Source organism: Balaenoptera borealis (genome assembly GCF_965194805.1).
Source record: "Balaenoptera borealis genome assembly, chromosome: 14".
NCBI lineage: Eukaryota > Metazoa > Chordata > Mammalia > Artiodactyla > Balaenopteridae > Balaenoptera > Balaenoptera borealis.
The window spans coordinates 39916986-39937572 of NC_138875.1; the positions used below are offsets into that span (position 1 = coordinate 39916986).

The 20587-nt window shown below is 37.4% G+C and overlaps 1 protein-coding gene across 11 annotated transcripts in view; it reads right to left on the reverse strand.

Annotated features, from left to right (window-relative positions):
- The window catches only part of KIAA1328, a 382354-nt gene that overhangs the window by 324318 nt on the left and 37449 nt on the right, over positions 1-20587 (reverse strand). The window contains exon 5 of one of the 11 annotated variants that reach the window (XM_082354296.1): positions 5655-5763. The exons of the other annotated variants lie outside the window; for them this stretch is intronic. Coding sequence (XP_082210422.1) covers positions 5655-5763 — 109 coding nt within the window. The remainder of the gene's footprint in view (positions 1-5654; positions 5764-20587) is intronic. 11 annotated transcript variants of the gene reach the window in all.

The following is a 20587-nucleotide window of genomic DNA, read 5'->3' on the forward strand; positions in this document are numbered from 1 at the left end:
GGTACTGGCATAAAGACAGACATACAGATGAATTAAACATAAATAAACACTCATTTTTATAATAAATTGATTTTTCAACCAGGGTAACAAGAAAATCAAAGGGAAAGCACAGTCTTTTCAACATGCAGTGCAGGGACAACTTGCTATCCACATGCAAAAGAATGAAGTTGGGCCCCTATAACTCACAGCATTTACAAAAATTAACTCTAAATGAATTAAAGACCAAAATGTGACAGCTAAAACTATAAACTCTTGGAAGAAAACATAGGTATAAATCTTCACAACCTTGAATTAGGCAATGGTTTCTTAGATATGACACCAAAAACACAAGCAACAACAACAAAAATAAATTGGACTTCATCAAAATTTAAAAACATTTGTGCTTCAAATGACACCATCAAGAAAGTGAAAAAACAATGCACAGAATGGGATCAAATTTTTGCAAATAATATATCTGATAAAGGACTTGTAAATGGAATATGTAAAGAACACTGAGAACTCGACAATAAAAAGACAACCCGGACTTCCCTGGTGGCACAGTGGTTAAGAATCCGCCTGCCAATGCAGGGGACATGGGTTCGAACTCTGGTCCAGGAAGACCCCACATGCTGCGGAGCAACTAAGCCCATGTTGCCACAACTACTGAGCCCGCACTCTAGAGCCCATGTGCCACAACTACTGAGCCTGGGTGTCACAACTACTGAAGCCTGCATGCCTAGAGCCTGTGCTCTGCAACAAGAGAAACCATTGCAACAAGAAGCCTGTGCACCGCAACGAAGAGTAGCCCCCGCTCGCCGCAACTAAAGAAAGCCTGCACACAGCAACGAAGACCCAATGCAGCCAATAAATAAATAAATATTAAATAAAAAAAGACAACCCAATTTAAAAGGATGTGAATAGATATTTCTTCAAAGAAGTTACACAAATAGCCAAAAAGTACATGGAAAGATGTTCAACATCGTTAGCCATTATGTAAAAGGACAGATAAGAACCTTCATAGATTTCTGGTGGAAACATAAAACGGTGCAGCCTCTCTGGAAAACAGTCTGGCAGTTCCTCAAAAAGTTAAACAGAGTTACTATTTGACCCAGCATTCCTAGACATGTACCAAGAGAAATGAAAATGTATGTCCACACAAAAACTTACACATATATGTTCACAGCAGCATTTTCCATAATAATCAAAAAGTATAAATAACCCAAATGCCATCAATAAATGAATAGATAAGTTAAATGTGGTACTGCCTATAAAATTTAATATTATTTGGCAATAAATAGAAATGAGATACTAATACATGCTACCACAGAAATAAACCTTGAAATTATCATGCTAAGTTAAAGAAACTAGTTTAAAAAGACTACATATTATATATTTCCATGTACATGAAATATCCAAAATAGGCAAATTCATTGAGACAAAACTAAAGAGTGGTTGTCTAGGGACAGGAAGGTTGGTGAGAAGTGAGGAGTGACTGCTAATGGGCAAAGGATTTCATTCTGATGTAATGAGAATGTTCTAAAATTGACTGTGGTGATGACTGCACAACTCTGTGAATACACTTTAAAAAAACTGAAAAATAAATCAAAGGAATGAAAATTGGGAAGAAAGAAGTAAAACTGTCACTGTTTGCAGATGATATGATACTATATATAGAAAATCCTAAAGACACCACCAAAAAACTACTAAACCTCATCAATGAGTTTGGTAAAGTTGCAAGATACAAAATTAATATTCAGAAATATGTCACATTTCTATACACAAACAATGAACTATCAGAAAGAGAAAATAAGGAAAAAATCCCATTTACAATTGCATCAAAAAGAATAAAAAACCCAGGAATAAACCAACCTAAAGAGGTAAAAGACCTGTCCTCGGAAAACAATAAGACACTGATGAAAGAAATTGAGGACAACACAAACAGATGGAAAGGTATGCTGTGTTCGTGGATTGGAAGAATTAATATTGTTAAAATGACCATACTACCCAAGGCAATTTACAGATTCAATGCAATCCCTATCAAAATACAAAGGACATTTTCACAGAATTAGAACAAATAATTTTAAAAAATGTATGGAAACACAAAAGACCCCGAATAGCCAAAACAATCTTGAAAAGGAAGAACAGAGCTGGAGGAATCACACTCCCTTACTTCAGACTATACTACATAGCTGCACTAATCAAAACAGTATGGTGCTGGAATAAAAAAAGACACATAGATCAAAGGAACAGAATAAAGAGTCCAGAAATAAACCCATGCACTTATGGTCAATTCATCTACAACAAAGGAGGCAAGAATATACAATGGAGAAAAAACAGTCTCTTCAGTAAATGGTGCTAGGAAAACTGGACAACTACATGTAAAAGAATGAAATTAGAACATTCTCTAACACCATACAGAAAAATAAACTCAAAGTGGATTCAAGACCTAAATGTAACACCAGAAACCATAAAACTCCTAGATGAAAATACAGGCGCAACACTCTTTGACATAAATCGTAACAATATTTATGGATCTATCCCCTAAAGCAAAAGAAACAGAAGCAAAAATAAACAAACGGGACCTAATTAAACTTAAAAGCTTTTGCACAGCAAAGGAAACCATCTACAAAACGAAAAGACAACCTACCGAATGGGAGAAAATATTTGCAAATGATATGACTGATAAGGGGTTAGTATTCAAAATGTATAAACAGCTTATACAACTCAACATCAAAAAAGCAAACAACCTGATTAAAAAATGGGCAGGAGATCTGAATAGACATTTTTCCAAAGAAGACATACAGATGACTTACAGGCACATGAAAAGATGCTCAACATTGTTAATCATCAGGGAAGTGCAAGTTAAAACAACAATAAGATATCACCTCACACCTGTCAGAATGGCTACCATCAAAAAGAACACAAATAACATGTTGTACATCTGAAACTTATACAATATTGTACATCAACTATACCTGAAATAAGAAGTCTGAGATGAAAGGTGGAATGCATGATTTCCCCTAAAATTAATATAATAGTTAAGACATCAAAAATGGAAATGACAAAAATGAATCTGAATACAGGAAGAAAGATCAGGTATAGAGAAAACTATAAAAAAACATGTTGCTTTAAAAGCCCTAAGAATAAAACACATTTTCCAAGGAACAAAGCATAAGAGGCAGCATGATATATAATACTTAAAGCTGTGAGATGTCTGATAATTTAAATTCATGTTTAAATTTGAACCCCCCAAAAGTTAACATTCTAATACTCACTGGTTATTTCTTTCAGTTCAAGTATATACTCATTTTATGAAGCAGCCATATTAATCTTAATACCAAAATCTAACAAGGACTTATGGAAAACAAAAATTATAGTCCAATCTATCTAATAAATATAGCTGAAAAAATCCTAAAAACCAATTAGCAAAGCAAATCCAGTGTTACAAAAAGAAAATATATCCAAGTTCAGTTTAGCCCAGGAAGGCAAGATTTATTTAAGAGTTGAAAATTAACTGATATAATTCACCATATTAATAGAATAAAGGAGAAGTCTTACATGATCATCTCTAAATGCAGAAAAGGCATTTGTCAAACTTCACCCTATTCATAATAAAAACTCTTCTACAATCTAGGAACTGAAGGAACTTCTTCCGTCGAATAAAGAACATCCATGAAAAACCTCCAGTATCATATCTATGAGGATGAAAAAAGAGCACTTTGTCCCTTTCCTTGTATTTCAGGAATAAGGCAAGAGTGTCAACTCTTACTACCTCTATTCAATAATGATTGGAGGTCCTAGCCAGTGCAATGATGCAAGAAAATAAAATAAAATGCATACAGATTGGAAAGAAAGAAGTAAAATTTATGTGCCAATGATATGATTGTTATGTAGACAATATTAAGGAATCACAGAAAATATATCAGAACACGTAAATTTAGGAAAATCACAATGTTATTGGGGTAGCCAGCCTCTAAAATGGGTCCTGGTGATCCCTGTCTCTTGCTATTCATGTCCTTCTTTAATTCCCCCCCCCTTGAGTATGGGCTGACCTAGTGAGTACCAAAATTAACTGAATGTAACTTCTGAAATTAGGTTACCAAAATATAGTGACTTCTGTCTTGATTGCTCTTGCTCACTCTGATGGGAGCCAGTTGCCAAGTTGTAATCTACCATATGGAAAGGCCCTTGAAACAAGAAACTAAGGGAGGCCTCTAGCCAATAGTCAGCAAGGAACTGAGAAACTCAGTCTCAGGAAGACATAACTGGAAATTGTAGGAAGGAGAAGTATTACAGGTGATGGCAGAAGTTTACCAACATCCTTAGAAATGTGGAAAGGAGGAAACGTGCCTAATGAACTGGGTAACTAATCTAAGGAGATTTCCAAGTAAAGTGTTGAAAGTGCTGCCTGGTTTCTTCCTGGTGTTTACAGTAAATTGGGAGAAGAGAGAGATAAGTTGAAGGAAAGACTATTAAACCAAAATGAGGCAGGATTTTCATAGTTTCAAAAATTCTCAGCCTCTCCAGATAGCAAAACTGCTAAAATTAAGAAATGTCTTCTGAGTAGATTTCAAAACCAGGACACTGCCAGGAAAAACAAGCTCTGGAGATAAAGCCTAGGTAACAACTTCTGTTGAAGACCTCAGAAACATCAAAGTTGATGCCTCAATAGAGTCAAATGAAAAGCACTTTGAAGACATTAAGGTTGGGTTTCACAAATTCTCTCAAACAATGGGGCCTCTGGGAAGCTTACTAGTATTTTAAAAGGCTAAAATTTTGTGATAATGTTAGGCAGCCATAGATAACTAATACAGATTTTAACATATTAATCAGTCACTTTAAATTCCTCATCAGATCATTCCACTTGCAACTGCTGCTGCTTTATCTCTTTCCAACATGTTGTTTTCTCTTGCATTTTCACATACTCATAGTTTTATTAATATCTGGATATCTTGGGTAGGACAGTAGTAACTGAGGCAAATAATTTCTATGCTTGGTAATGAGCAGACTTTTCCTTTGGCCAGGTGTCTAGAGTAGGGGTTGTGTTTATCTAATCACATGTTAGGCAGGTTTAAGGTTTACTGTTGCTACGGTTACCCTAAGTACACCACAGGCTTCAAATTCCTCTAGGCATAACCACCCCCTCAGGTGGACCAGATGTTTTCCTCAATGTCTGCTCCACCCTTAGCTTTCAGCCTTCCCCTCTAGAAGGTCCGTCTCTTGTGAGGTTCTCATTAGTATTCAACTGCTACTTTTATTAGACCCTTATTAGTCTAGGGGTGGGGATCTGGATTGGAGTGGTGTTCTCTATTATTCTAATTAGGCTTTGGCTAATCAGACTCTGTATGCCTGAGTCTTACAAGTGCTCCTGTCTCTCCTCCATAGTTCTGTGATCAGCATGTAACCCTGACCTCCCACCAAGTTATTTTCTGCCTACCCCCAGCTTCAGTGTTGTTTTTTTTTTTATCCTTTTTTTAAAAAATTTTATTATTTTTATATAGCAGGTTCTTATTAGTTATCTATTTTATACATATTAGTGTATATATGTAATCCCAATCTCCCAGTTTATCCCACCACCACCACCCGCTTCAGTGGTTTTTACCAGTGCCATATAGGCTACATTTTACGGAATCCCTCTTCCTAAACTTACGGTTTTTGTTACATAGCAAAGATACAGGAGAAGGATCCAGGAAATATTTTGTGCACTTTCCATAACAACTGCTGTTCCTCCTCCCAGGCCTGTACCAGGAGGGATGCTTTATCAGGGCTCTCATCAAGTGGGGCCTATGGAGAAAAAGTTTGCAAGAGAGTTCAAGCTGCCCCTATACTTGCTGCCCTAAGGGGCTCCCCATTCTTACCTGCCCACATCTGGCCTCTACCAATTTGTTGCCTATTGTAGCTGAAATGTTCTTACCCATTTCCAGAGGTGTCTGCCCCATGTAAGCTAGTGTTCACACCTCATCTTTCCCTGTAGGCACAGGTCTTTCCTGAGATTTTGAATTAGCTGGTTGAACTGAGCGCTCTGTTTCAAGAAATGTCCAGAGCTTGCAGTTTGTTCCACCTTATTTTTAAGTGTAAGGTTGGGAGCAACATTCTTTACAGTCATGTAGACTTAGCTACATAATAATTTATACATATTTATATATTTGTTTTTGCTCCTGTTAAATTAAACAAGGAGGCCATTAGACTGAGGTGCTTCTAGTACCATAGAAACTTACTTAAGCAAACCAAAACCTATGCCTATAATGTGTCAAGATTAAGAAGTCAAAACCCAGGACTTACCTGGTGGTGCAGTGGCTAAGACTCCGTGCTCCCAATGCAGGGGGCATGGGTTCGATCCCTTGTCAGGGAACTAGATCCCACGTGCCGCAACTAAAAGATCCTGCATGCCGCAAGTAAAAGATCCTGCATGCTGCAACTAAGACCCGACGTAGCCAAATAAATAAATAAATATTAAAAAAAAAAAAGAAATAAAAACCCAAGAACAACCTATCACAAACAGCCACCTAGGTTTTCCCAAATAAGGCAATTGCTTAAGCTACAGCCAATCAAATACCTTCCTTGCTTTGCTTCTGAGCCTGCTTTATAATAAAGTCTCTCCTCTCACTCTTGTGCGTACAGGGCTCCCAACGACTTCCGGTTCAAGGCTGCCCTATTTGATTTTTGCTCAAATAAAGTCTTAAAAATGTGATATGCCTCAATTTATTTTTCAGAACTCTTATTTTCCTCCCAATTTTCAAAGCTGGAACAATTTTAGCAACAAAATAACTATAACATTAGATTATAACCCATAGAACTATGATATTTATTAATGTTAAAAGATAACCTGAGGCATTATTACATTACCCACAGGAGCTAAGAAAGAGATTTTTATAGAGAAGAGGTGGAAGCCAAGCAAGGAGAGTATTTTCCTGGCTACAGTGTAAGCAACTGCCTTATTTAGGAAAGCCTAGGTGGCTGTTTGTTATGGGTTGTCCTTAGGTTTTGATTTCTTAACCTTGAGGCATTAAAGGTATAGGTTTCAGTTTGCTTATTTAGGCTCCTAAGGCATTAAAGCCTCCTCAGGCTAATGACCTCCTTATTTAATTAATTTAATATTACTTTAAAAGGAGAAAAATAACTTCACAGTTGAAAAACCTGGCAGAAGCCACCTTAATCAAGTGATCAAGGTTAATATCATCAGTAAAAAGACATATTAATTTCAGGTAGCCCCTGCTATGACATACTGGAAAGGCACATCACTTCTGTGGTATTCTTGCCAAAAATGCATAATCTGAATCTAATCAAGAGAAAACACTAGACAAATCCATATTGAGAGACATTGCACAAAATATCTGATTAGTGCCAAGGTTATGAAAGACCAAAGAATTATCACAGATTAGAGAAAGCTAAGGAGATGTGACAACTAAATATGATGCGAGACACTGAACTGGATATTGGATTAGAAAAATCTTATCAGTGACATGACATTGGTGAAATGTGAATAAAGTCTATAGTTTAGCTGACAGTACTACATTACTGTTAATTTCTTAGTTTTGATAACTGTACTATGATAATGCAAAATGTTAACAGTATGGAAAGCTGAATAGAGAATATATGGAAATTCTATCTTCATAACTTTTCTGTAAGTCTAAAATTATTTCAAAATAAAAAGGTTAAAAAGAAACAAACTCAACCCAAACATAAACAGAGTGGGTATGGGAAGGAGGGAGAGTGTCAAAGAAGGATTTTACTTTATTGCAATTTTTTTTAATGATAGTTTTAATATTCATGTAACTACATTAAAATTAGGGGGAAAGGTATACCATAGAGTGAATAAAGATGCAATTTCTGGCTCTGCAAGAGTGAATATAAAATATCACTCAATATTATCCAACTCCCTTTGTTGTGTCCTAATCAATTAATTTAAAAACTACTAGGGAGACCTTCAAGATGGAGGAGGGGTAAGACGTGGAGATCACCTTCCTCTCCACAAACACATCAGAAATACATCTACATGTGGATGTAAATGTTCAACTCCTACAAAACACCTACTGAACGCTGGCAGAAGACCTCAGACTTCCCAAAAGGCAAGAAACTCCCCAAGTACCTGGGTAGGGCAAAAGAAAACAGAAAAAAGAGAGACAAAAGAATAGGGACAGGACCTGCACCTCTGAGAGGGAGCTGTGAAGGAGGAAAAGCTTCCACACACTAGGAAGATCCTTCACTGGCAGAGACAGGGGGTGGCGGGGGGGAAGCTTCGGAGCCACAGAGGAGAGTGCAGCAACAGGGGTGCAGAGGGCAAAGCAGAGAGATTTCCACACAGAGGATCGGTGCCAACCAGCACTCACCAGCTTGAGAGGCTTGTTTGCTCACATGCCTGGGTAGGTGGGGGCTGGGAGCTGAGGCTCAGGCTTCAGAGGTCAGACCCCAGGGAGAGGACTGGGGTTGGCTGCGTGAACACAGCCTAAAGGGGGCTACTGCACCACAGCTAGCCAGAAGGGAGTCCGTGAAAAAGTCTGGAACTGCCTAAGAGGCAAAAGACCATTGTTTCGGGGTGTGCGAGAAGAGGGGATTCAGAGCACTGCCTAAATGAGCTCCAGAGACGGGCGCTAGCCGCAGCTATCAGCGCAGACAGCAGAGACAGGCATGAAACGTTAAGGCTGCCACCAAGAAGCCTGTGTGCAAGCACAGGTCACTATCCACACCTCCCCTCCCAGGAGCCTGGGCAGCCCATCACTGCCAGGGTCCCATGATCCAGGGACAACTTGCCTGGGAGAACACATGGTGCACCTCAGGCTGCTGCAACGTCACTCCGGCCTCTGCTGCCTCAGGCTCACCCCGCATTCTGTGCCCATCCCTCCCCCCAGCCTGAGTGAGCCAGAGCCCCCTAATAAGCTGCTCATTTAACCCCGCCCTGTGTGGGCAGGAACAGATGCCCTCAGGTGACCTACACGCAGAGGCGGGGGCAAATACAAAGCTGAACCCCAGGAGCTGTGCGAACAAAGAAGAGAAAGGGAAATTTCTCCCAGCAGCCTCAGGAGCAGCAGATTAAATCTCCACAATCAACTTGATGTACCCTGCATCTGTGGAATAACTGAACAGAGAACAAATCATCCCAAAATTGAGGTGGTGGACTTTTCAAGCAACAGTAGACTTGGGGTTTGCTGTATGCGAATGACTAGTTTCTGATTTTATGTTTATCTTACTTTAGTATTTAGAGTTTATTATCATTGGTACACTTGTTTATTGATTTGGTTGCACTCTTCCTTTTTTTGTTTTTTATTTTATATATAGATATATATGTATTTTTCCTTTTTCTCTTTTAGTGTGTATGTGTATGCTTCTTTGTGTGATTTTGTGTGTATAGCTTTGCTTTTACCATTTGTCCTGGGTTCTGCCTGTCCATTTTTTTTTTTTTTAAATATAGTTTTTAGTGCTTGTTATCATTGGTGGATTTGTTTTTTGGATTGGTTACTCTCTTCTTTTCCTTCTTTCTTTTTTCTTTTTTTTCTTATTAATTTTTAAATATTTTACCTTATTTTTAATAACTTTTAAATTTTTTGTTTTAATAACTTTATTTCATTTTCTTTTTTTCTTTCTTTCTTTTCTTCTCCCTTTTCTTCTGAGCCGTGTGGCTGACAAGGTCTTGGGGCTCTGGCTAGGTGTCAGGACTCTGCCTCTGAAGTGGGAAAGCCAAGTTCAGGACACTGGTCCACTAGAGACCTCCCAGCTCCACATAATATCAAATGGTGAAAGCTCTCCCAGAGATCTCCATCTTGACGCTAAGACCCAGCTCCACTCAACAACCAGTAAGCTACAGTGCTGGACACCCTATGCCAAACAACTAGCAAGACAGGAACACAACCCCACCCATTAGCAGAGAGGCTGCCTAAATTCATAATAAGATCACACACACCCCAAAACACACCATTGGACGTGGTCCTGCCCACCAGAAAGACAAGATCCACCCTCATCCACCAAAACAGAGGCACTAGTCCCCTCCACCAGGAAGCCTACACAACCCACTGAAACTTAGCCACTGGGGGCAGACAACAAAAACAACAGGAACTATGAACCTGCAGGCTGTGAAAAGGAGACCCCAAATACAGTAAGTTAAGCAAAATGAGAAAACAGAGAAAAACACAGCAGATGAAGGAGCAAGGTAAAAACCAACCAGAACAAACAAATGAAGAGGAAATAGGCAGTCTACCTGAAAATGAATTCAGAGTAATGATAGTAAAGATGATCCAAAATCTTGTAAAAAGAATGGAGAAAATACAAGAAACATTTAACAAGGACCTAGAAGATAACAGATGAAATTAAAAGCTCTTTAGAAGAAATCAGTAGCAGAATAACTAAGAGAAAAACGGATAAGTGACCTGGAAGATAAAATAGTGGAAATAACTACTGCAGAACAGAATAAAGAAAAAAGAATGAAAAGAATTGAGGACAGTATTAGAGACCTCTGGGACAACATAAAACACACCAACATTAGAATTATAGGGGTCCCAAAGAAGAACAGAAAAAGAAAGGGACTAAGAAAATATTTGAAGAGATTATAGTTGAAAACTTCCTTAACATGGGAAAGGAAATAGCCACCCAAGTCCAGGAAGCGCAGCTAGTCCCATACAGGATAAACCCAAGGAGAAACACACCGAGACACATAGTAATCAAATTGGCAAAAATTATAGACAAAGAGAAAGTATTGAAAGCAGCAAGGGAAAAATAACAAATAACATACAAGGGAACTCCCATAAGGAGTTCCCTTGTATGTTATTTGTTATTTTTCCCTTGCTGCTTTCAATACATTGTCTTTCCCAGCAGAAACTCTACAAGCCAGAAGGGAGTGGCATGATATACTTAAAGTGATGAAAGGGAAGAATCTACAACCAAGATTACTCCACCTGGCAAGGATCTCATTCACATTCGATGCAGAAATCAGAAGCTTTACAGGCAAGCAAAAGCTAAGAGAACTCAGCACCACCAAACCAGCTCTACAACAAATGCTAAAGGAACTTCTCTAAGTGGGAAACACAAGAGAAAAGGACCTACAAAAGCAAACCCAAAACAATTAAGAAAATGGTCATAGGAACATACATATCAATAATTACCTTAAACGTGAATGGATTAAATACTCCAACCAAAAGACACAGGCTTGCTGAATGGATACAAAAACAAGACCCATATATATGCTGTCTACAAGAGACCCACTTCAGACCTAGGGACACATACAGACTGAAAGTGAGGGGATGGAAAAAGATATTCCATGCAAATGGAAATCAAAAGAAAGCTAGAGTAGCAATACTCATAGCAGATAAAATAGACTTTAAAATAAAGAATGTTACAAGATACAAGGAGGGACACTACAAAATGATCAAGGGATCAATCGAGGAAGATATAACAATTATAAATATATATGCACCCAACACAGGAGCACCTCAATACATAAGGCAACTGCTAACAGCTAGAAAAGAGGAAATCAACAGTAACAGAATAATAGTGGGGGACTTTAACACCTCACTTACACCAATGGACAGATCATCCAAAATGAAAATAAATAAGGAAACAGAAGCTTTAAATGACACAGTAGACCAGATAGATTTAATTGATATTTATAGGACATTCCATGCAAAAACAGCAGATTACACTTTCTTCTCAACTGCACACGGAACATTCTCCAGGAGAGATCATATCTTGGGTCACAAATCAAGCCTCAGTAAATTTAAGAAAATTGAAATCGTATCAAGCATCTTTTCTGACCACCAACACTATGAGATTAGAAATGAATTACATGGAAAAAAACGTAAAAACACAAACACATGGAGGCTACACAATACGTTACTAAATAACCAAGAGATCACTGAAGAAATCAAAGAGGAAATCAAAAAATACCTAGACACAAATGACAATGAAAACACGATGATCCAAAATCTATGGGATGCAGCAAAAGCAGTTCTAAGAGGGAAGTTTATAGCGATACAAGCCTGCTGCAAGAAACAAGAAAAATCTCAAATATACAATCTAACCTTACACCTAAAGGAACTAGAGAAAGAAGAACAAACAAAACCCAAAGTTACCAGAGGGAAAGAAATCATAAAGATCACAGCAGAAATAAATGAAATAGAACAAAGAAAACAGTAGCAAAGATCAATAAAACTAAAAGTTGGTGCTTTGAGAAGATAAACAAAATTGATAAACCATTAGCCAGACTCATCAAGAAAAGAGGCAGAGGACTCAAATCAATAAAATTAGAAATGAAAAAGAAGTTAGAACAGACACTGCAGAAATACAAAGCATCCTAAGAGACTACTACAAGCAACTCTATGCCAATAAAATGGACAACCTAGAAGAAATGGACAAATTCTTAGAAAGGTATAACCTTCCAAGACTGAACCAAGAAGAAGTAGAAAATATGAACAGACCCATCACAAGTAATGAAATTGAAACTGATTAAAAATCTTCCAACAAACAGAAGTCCAGGACCAGATGGTTTCACTGGTGAATTCTATCAAACATTTAGAGAAGAGCTAACACCCATCCTTCTCAAACTCTTCCAAAAAATTGCAGAGGAAGGAACACTCCCAAACTCATTCTATGAGGCCACCATCACCCTGATACCAAAACCAGACAAAGATACTACAAAAAAAGAAAATTACAGACCAATATCACTCATGAATACAGAAGCAAAAAAAATCCTCAACAAAATACTAGCAAACAGAATCCAACAACACATTAAAAGGATCATACACCATGATCAAGTGGGATTTATCCCAGGGATGCAAGGATTCTTCAATATATGTAAATCAATCAATGTGATAAACCATATTAAAAAATTGAAGAATAAAAACCATATGATCATATCAATAGATGCAGAAAAAGCTTTTGACAAAATTCAACACCCAATTATGATAAAAATTCTCTAGAAAGTGGGCATAGAGGGAACCTACCTCAACATAATAAAGGCCATATACGACAAACCCACAGCAAACATTCTCAATGGTGAAAAACTGAAAGCATTTTCTCTAATATCAGGAACAAGACAAGGATGTCCACTCTCACCACTGTTCTTCAACATAGTGTTGGAAGTCCTAGCCATGGCAATCAGAGAAGAAAAAGAAATAAAAGGAATACAAATTGGAAATGAAGAAGTAAAACTGTCACTGTTTGCAGATGACATGATACTATACATAGAGAATCCTAAAGATGCCACCAGAAAACTATTAGAGCTAATCAATGAATTTGGTAAAGTTGCAGGCCACAAAATTAATGCACAGAAATCTCCTGCATTCTTATACAATAATGATGAAATATCTTAAAGAGAAAATAAGGAAACACTCCCATTTACCATTGCAACAAAAAGAATAAAATACCTAGGAATAAACCTACCTGGGAGACAAAAGACCTGTATGCAGAAAACTATAAGACACTGATGAAAGAAATTAAAGATGATACCAACAGATAGAGAGATATACCATGTTCTTGGATTGGAAGAATCATTATTGTGAAAATGACTATACTACCCAAAGCAATCTACAGATTCAATGCAATCCCTATCAAATTACCAATGGCATATTTTACAGAACTAGAACAAAAAATCTTAAAATTTGTATGGAGACACAAGAGATTCTGAATAGCCAAAGCAGTCTTGAGGGAAAAATACAGAGCTGGAGGAATCACATGCCCTGACTTCAGACTATACTACAAAGCTACAGTAATCAAGACAATAGGGTACTGGCACAAAAACAGGAACACAGATCAATGGAACAAGATAGAAAGCCCAGAGATAAACCCACGCACCTATGGTCAACTAATCTATGACAAAGGAGGCAAGGATATACAATGGAGAAAAGACAGTCTCTTCAACAAGTGGTGCTGGGACAACTGGACAGCTACATGTAAAAGAATGAAATTAGAACACTCCCTAACACCATACACAAAAATAAACTCAATATGGATTCGAGACCTAAATGTAAGACCGGACACTATAAAACTCTTAGAGGAAAACACAGGCAGAACACTCTTTGACATAAATCACAGCAAGATCTTTTTTGATCCACCTCCTAGAGTAATGGAAATAAAAACAAAAATAAACAAACGGGACCTAATGAAACTTCAAAGCTTTTAGACAGCAAAGGAAACCATAAACAAGACGAAAAGACAACCCTCAGAATGGGAGAAAATATTTGCAAACGAATCAACGGACAAAGGATTAATCTCCAAAATATATTAGCAGCTCATGCAGCTCAATATTAAAAAAACAATCAACCCAGTCCAAAAATGGGCAGAAGACCTAAATAGGCATTTCTCCAAAGAAGATATACAGATGGCCAAGAAGCACATGAAAAGCTGTTCAACATCACTAATTATTAGAGAAATGCAAATCAAAACTACAATGAGGTATCACCTCACACCAGTTAGAATGGGCATCATCAGAAAATCTACAAACAACAAATGTTGGAGCGGGTGTGGAGAAAAGGGAACCGTCTTGCAATGTTGGTGGGAATGTAAATTGATACAGCCACTATGGAGAACAGTATGGAGGTTCCTTAAAAAACTAAAAATAGAATTACCATATGATCCAGCAATCCCAGTACTGGGCATGTTCCCAGAGAAAAGCATAATTCAAAAAGACACACGCACCACAATGTTCATTGCAGCACTATTTACAATAGCCTGACCATGGAAGTAACCTAAATGCCCATCGACAGACGAATGGATAAAGAAGATGTGGTACATATATACAATGGAATATTACTCAGCCATAAAAAGGAATAAAATTGGGTCATTTGTAGAGACGTGGATGGATCTAGAGACTGTCATACAGAGTGAAGTAAGTCAGAAAGAGAAAAACAAATATCATATATTATCGCATATATGTGGAACCTAGAAAAATGGTACAGATGAACCGGTTTGCAGGGCAGAAATTGAGACACAGATGTAGAGAACAAACGTATGGACATCAAGGGGGGAAAGCGGCGGGGGGATGGGGGTGGAGGTGTGATGAACTGGGCGATTGGGACTGACATGTATACACTGATGTGTATAAAATTGATGACTAATAAGAACCTGCTGTATAAAAAAATAAAAATAATTAAATTAGAAAAAAAAAAAAAGACGCAGATGTAGAGAATAGACTTGAGGACACGGGGAGGGGAAAGGGTAAGTTGGGACGAAGTGAGAGAGTGTCATGGACATATATACACTAGCAAATATAAAATAGATAGCTAGTGGGAAGCAGCCACATAGCACAGGAAGATCAGCTCAGTGCTTTGTGACCACCTAGAGGGGTGCAATAGGGAGGGTGGGAGGTTGACGCAAGAGGGAGGAGTTATGGGGATACATGTATATGTATAGCTGATTCACTTTGTTATACAGCAGAAACTAACACACCATTTTAAAGCAATTATACTCCAATAAAGATGTTAAAAAAATAAAAACTACTAGAAAATATTCAGCATAATATATGACAAAAATTGATTACCTCTTCCACAAATGCTTTGAAAGAGTAGATCATCACGTAGCAAATACTCAATAATTGTTTTTCAATAAAAACTGGGTAATTAATATGGTAAGAATAAACACTTTCAATTATAAAGTACTAACCTGACAATAGTCAAATCACAAATGTCATAATTTGAGCTACAGTTCCAATTTTGAGACACCAATCTAAGAAAATAGTTGTATAAGAATTTCTGGTAATCTATGCTCTTCACTCTTCCCTTAGTTCAATGTTTTCCTTTCTCCTGTTGATTTCAGATGTAAGAAATCTGAATCCATTAAAATAGGCATATTAAAAAAAAAGAGAATAATCAGCATATATAAAGCCTCTTGGTAAAAAAATAACAATTGCCTGAGAAAAGAATGAAAAGCTACTGCATATACTTACATATCACATGTACCTACAATTGTGGCCTTTCAACTTTTCATAACCAAACTGTGGCCCAAGCATAATTCTAAGTAGGTCAAGCAGGCATAATTCTGTGTAGATCCAGCAGGGTCAGAGGAGCCTGTCCACATTCAAATGGCACTGTGCATGTTTCCAGAGGCCATGCAGAAGGGAGAAAAAAAATGCTATAGAAAAATTAACCTCTTTTAGGAAGAAGTATCCGGCCAGAACCAAGAGAAAGACTGTATGCTAGTCACTCAAACACTATTCTTTCAATTGTAGAGCTCAGAATCGACAATCTGAGAATGCATTTTGGCATATTAACTGTTCTACAGCATCGAGATACACTAAAGTTCAGAGAATGCCTTTCTACCTAAAGCAATTTAAAAATTCCTTATCTTTTCTTGAAATTTACTATATAATCCATTATAAATTCTATTTATACCCTGCGCCAAATCCATAAAGGCTTCAAATGGGAAGACAAAAAACTGAGTCACTGAAAAATTAAAGTCTAACCTTCTTATTGTACTGCAACGTACATTTAATTATGACCCAAAATTATGATTGGTTTCAAAAAATAAAAGACCGGAATAAATATAAAATAATGATGACCTACTCATTTTACAATGGGAACCTAATGGTGCTACACTTTCTATTTTTCTTCTGAGAAATGTTAAGTAGAAATAGCAAACTGTCCTCTGGGAAAAATCAGAGTATCTGAGCCTAAAAAAGAACACTGTCCTCAAATGAGTTAGCGCACAGGTATTCACTAGGGAACCATGCATTATTTGACAGTGTGGGCTCAGAACATGAAATAGTGGAGGTTTTCTAAGGCTTCTTAGAATATGGCTCATATACATCAAAAACTGAAATTGTAGCCAGGATTATTTTAAAACTTTTTTTTCCCTTTATAGAATGAGCTATAGTACGGTTTGTGCATTAGTCTATGGTACCCCTCCCCATCTTAAAAAGTCTCAGTAAAAAAATGCAAATGCGTAAATAAAGAACTGTCACCATCTTTCAGCACAAGCTACAATATTTTGCAGAGCCATTCATTTTTCAAGTCCTCATAAATAACACTACTTTTCCCATCCATGCAAACAATTCATTAATTTTACTGTAAAAGACTTTCTGAGGTCACTTAATTCAGCAATCTTGAACAAAAAGAATTTTCTCTAACCTAATACCTCTTACAAAGTTTAATCAATATTCCACTTATGCTTCTGCAAATGTAAATCAATGCTGGACACCTCAGGGAAACCCCTTTATTTACTTGAAACTCGTATATCAAGTCATCTCTTATACTCTCTTCTACAAACTAAATAATGCATAATATTCCTAATTTATCTTTGTGGTATGCGTTATCCATTAGCCTGCAAATTTTGATTTGTATTTGTATTCTATTATTTTATTAGTGTAGTTAACACAAGTGAAAAAGTTCTCTGAGCATATACAGATTATTAAGGAGGCATCTACAGATTAAAAACTCACACCAAGTGATTTTATCTATTTGTTTTCTTGCCAAATAGCATAATATTGCTTGTTCATGTTCAGGTTAAATTTAACTAGGAACCATGCATTTTTTTCTTTCACTCACTGGGCCTAACCAGTTAGCCTCTCTCTAAAATGCATTTCTAATTTATTTTTATCCTAGGCACTTAATAACCTGTACTTGTCACTACTGTCTTCTATCCTACTTGAATGAAACCATTTTCCAAGCTCTTATACCAATTCTGAATTTTATTTATATCTTCTATTAACATTTATTTTCATTTAGAAACAGCAATAAATCTTACAGGCATCTTTTTTATTCTTTCATACATAACACCAATAAAGATACTGACTAAAAAGGACCTCACAGCTAGATTCTCAATGGATCCCCCCAAGATATACGTAAGCCAGTCTTAGAATTTGGATTTATTTGGTTTTCCCTCTTATACTGATAAAGTCAAGGCCATGTTTTTATTAAAAAGGCTATGCTTTGGTAAGAATGCTTTTCACCTCAAAGGCAACATTAAAAAAAAGATACAGTTATCATTTTGCCTTTATATTGCATGTCACTCTGCAATTGCAAACACGCCATTTGTTTTGTATGTTGTACTGAGAGTTACTGAATACTACAGAATTCTGAAAATAAACTTGTTAATGGTCAACACTGGGTGCTAAGCACTCAGTGACTTCTCTCCTAAAACAATGTTAGTAGATCTGCATAGTAGCTGAAATTCTTAAGCATACTATACTTGAACATGACATAGGAATACGTAAGATTTCCTAAATCTTCCAACACTTTCCCCATTTGGTTTGACCTTTATCACAACCGAAACAACCTCCATTCTTTATGCCTAATTTTTACTGAAATCACATGAATGAAAACAACTTTCAAAACTTTAGCCTCCTAATAACGCTCTATTAATACATTTTCATTATTCTCTATTTATTCAAAAGCATATTAGTTTTAAAAAAACAACGTACCAGGCAAGGTAGGCAGAACACAAAAGAATCAGAGTTTTTGTCTTATTTTATATGACACGAGTTGGAAAGCAAAGTATATAAATATAAAACAATGTGTTTCTTCAAGAATAAGGAAATACATCTAAATGTCCTTTACGCAAAGAGAAAATTTTTTCTCTTCTAAACTGAACGCTGAGCTTTCATTTTCTATTTCTCTTCTTCATTTTCGACTTTCCTTTTTCTTCCTGAACAATTAAGTCCTAAAACCATGACACAGGGCAGAGTCAGAATCAGAATGAGATCAAGAGGTGCACAGAAGGTTTGCCCAGTGGGATGTCACTGGCCGAGCTAGCTGAGGGCATCAACAAGTGAGGGTAATCCAGCACGGGCAGCAGAGCCTCAACGAGATGAGAAGAGCATCCATGTGGAGGGGTAGCCCAGCATGGGTGTCAGAGCCTAAGTATTTGAGGTGGGTATCCTTGCAAGAGGATGGGAGTGATCCAGCATTGAGATTCAGAGCCCCTTTATGGTGAAGAGGGGTCTATGCAGGGGTTGGGAGTGGGTGCTGGTGTAGAGTAGTCTACAAAAAGTAAAGAGAGCATCCACACAGTGTTAACCTGAAGCAGGTTATCACAGCCCAAGGAGGATGAAAAGGACACACACTCAGAGGGCAGCCCCGTGAGTAGTATCAGAGCCCAGGCAGAGTGAGAAGGGTCAATCTCAAGAAGGGGCAAGCTGGTGAAATGTCAGAGCCAAGGTGAAGAAGGAGGGCATCCACACAAAGGAGAGGACCAGCATGTGGAGGTCAGAGCCAGAGAAAGGTAAGGAGGACATAACTGCAAAGGGGTGGCTTGGTGTAGGGTGTCAAAGCCTAATCAGAGGAAAGAGGAGAGGACATCCAAGGAGAGGAGACATCTCAACATGAAGAGTCAGAACCAGAGTGCAGTGAAGAGGACATTCAGGCAGAGTGTGTCCTGGGTTGGTGTGCTGGAATGTAAGCAGAGAGAAAGGGCATCCTTGAGAGGGAAACTGGTGGACAGTAATTGGGAGTCCAGGCTCCAGCAGGATGAGGTGGCTTCTGTGCAGGAGAGGGGGTAGAGGCAGAGATGGAGGATTAGTTACATACAGGATGATCAAACAAAAAAAGGAAATATATTAAAGATAATATAAAACAGGTTTTTCAATGTAAACTGGGAGAATTACAATTATAAACATTTTCTTCAGGCACTCATGAACACTCACCAAGATCAACCATATCTTGGGCCATGAGACAAACCTCAAAAAAAATTTTAGGGGCTTCCCTGGTGGCGCAGTGGTTGGGAGTCTGCCTGTTAATGCAGGGGACACGGGTTCGAGCCCTGGTCTGGGAGGATCCCACATGCCGCAGAGCAGCTGGGCCCGTGAGCCACAACTGCTGAGCCTGCGCATCTGGAGCCTGTGCTCCGCAGCAAGAGAGGCCACGATAGTGAGAGGCCCGCGCACTGTGATGAAGAGTGGCCCCCACTTGCCACAACTAGAGAAAGCCCTTGCACAGAAACGAAGACCCAACATAGCAAGCAATCGATCAATCAATCAATAAATAAATCTTAAAAAAAAAAAAAATTTAAATTGTTCTCTTAGCATAAGAGAACCAAACTAGAAATCGGTAACAGAAAGACAAGAGGAAAACCTCCAAATGCTTGGAAATTATACAGTGCAGTTCTAAATAATCCATGGGTCAAAGAGGAAGTCTCAAAGGAAATATTTTTTTAAAAATACATAGAAATGAATGAAATGAAAATACAAAAAATCAAGACATGTGAGATGCATTGAAATTTGTAATGAGAGGGACTAAATAGTTATATCAAAAAAAGAATAGTCTCAAGTTCCTATTTTAATAAACTAGAAAAAGAACAAAATAAATATAAAATAACAAAAAGGAAGAAAATAACAGATAAAAGCAAAAATCAATGAAATTGAAAACAGGAAAAATAGAGAAAAAATCAATGACAGAAAAAGCTGGTTCTTTGAAAAAAAATCTCTAAAATTGACAAGCCTAGTAAGACTGACAAAAATAAAAGAGTGAAGGTACAAATAATATCACAAATGAAGCACTATAGACCCTGAAGTCATTAAAAAGATAATAAGAGACTACTATGAACAACTTTATGTTGACATAAATTAGAAGAAATGGAACAATTCTCAAAAGTCAAACTCCCAAAACTCAACCAAGACAAAATAGACAACTTAAATAATCTTGTAACCATTAAACAAATTGAAATTGTAATTAAAAAGCTCTTTAAAAAGAAA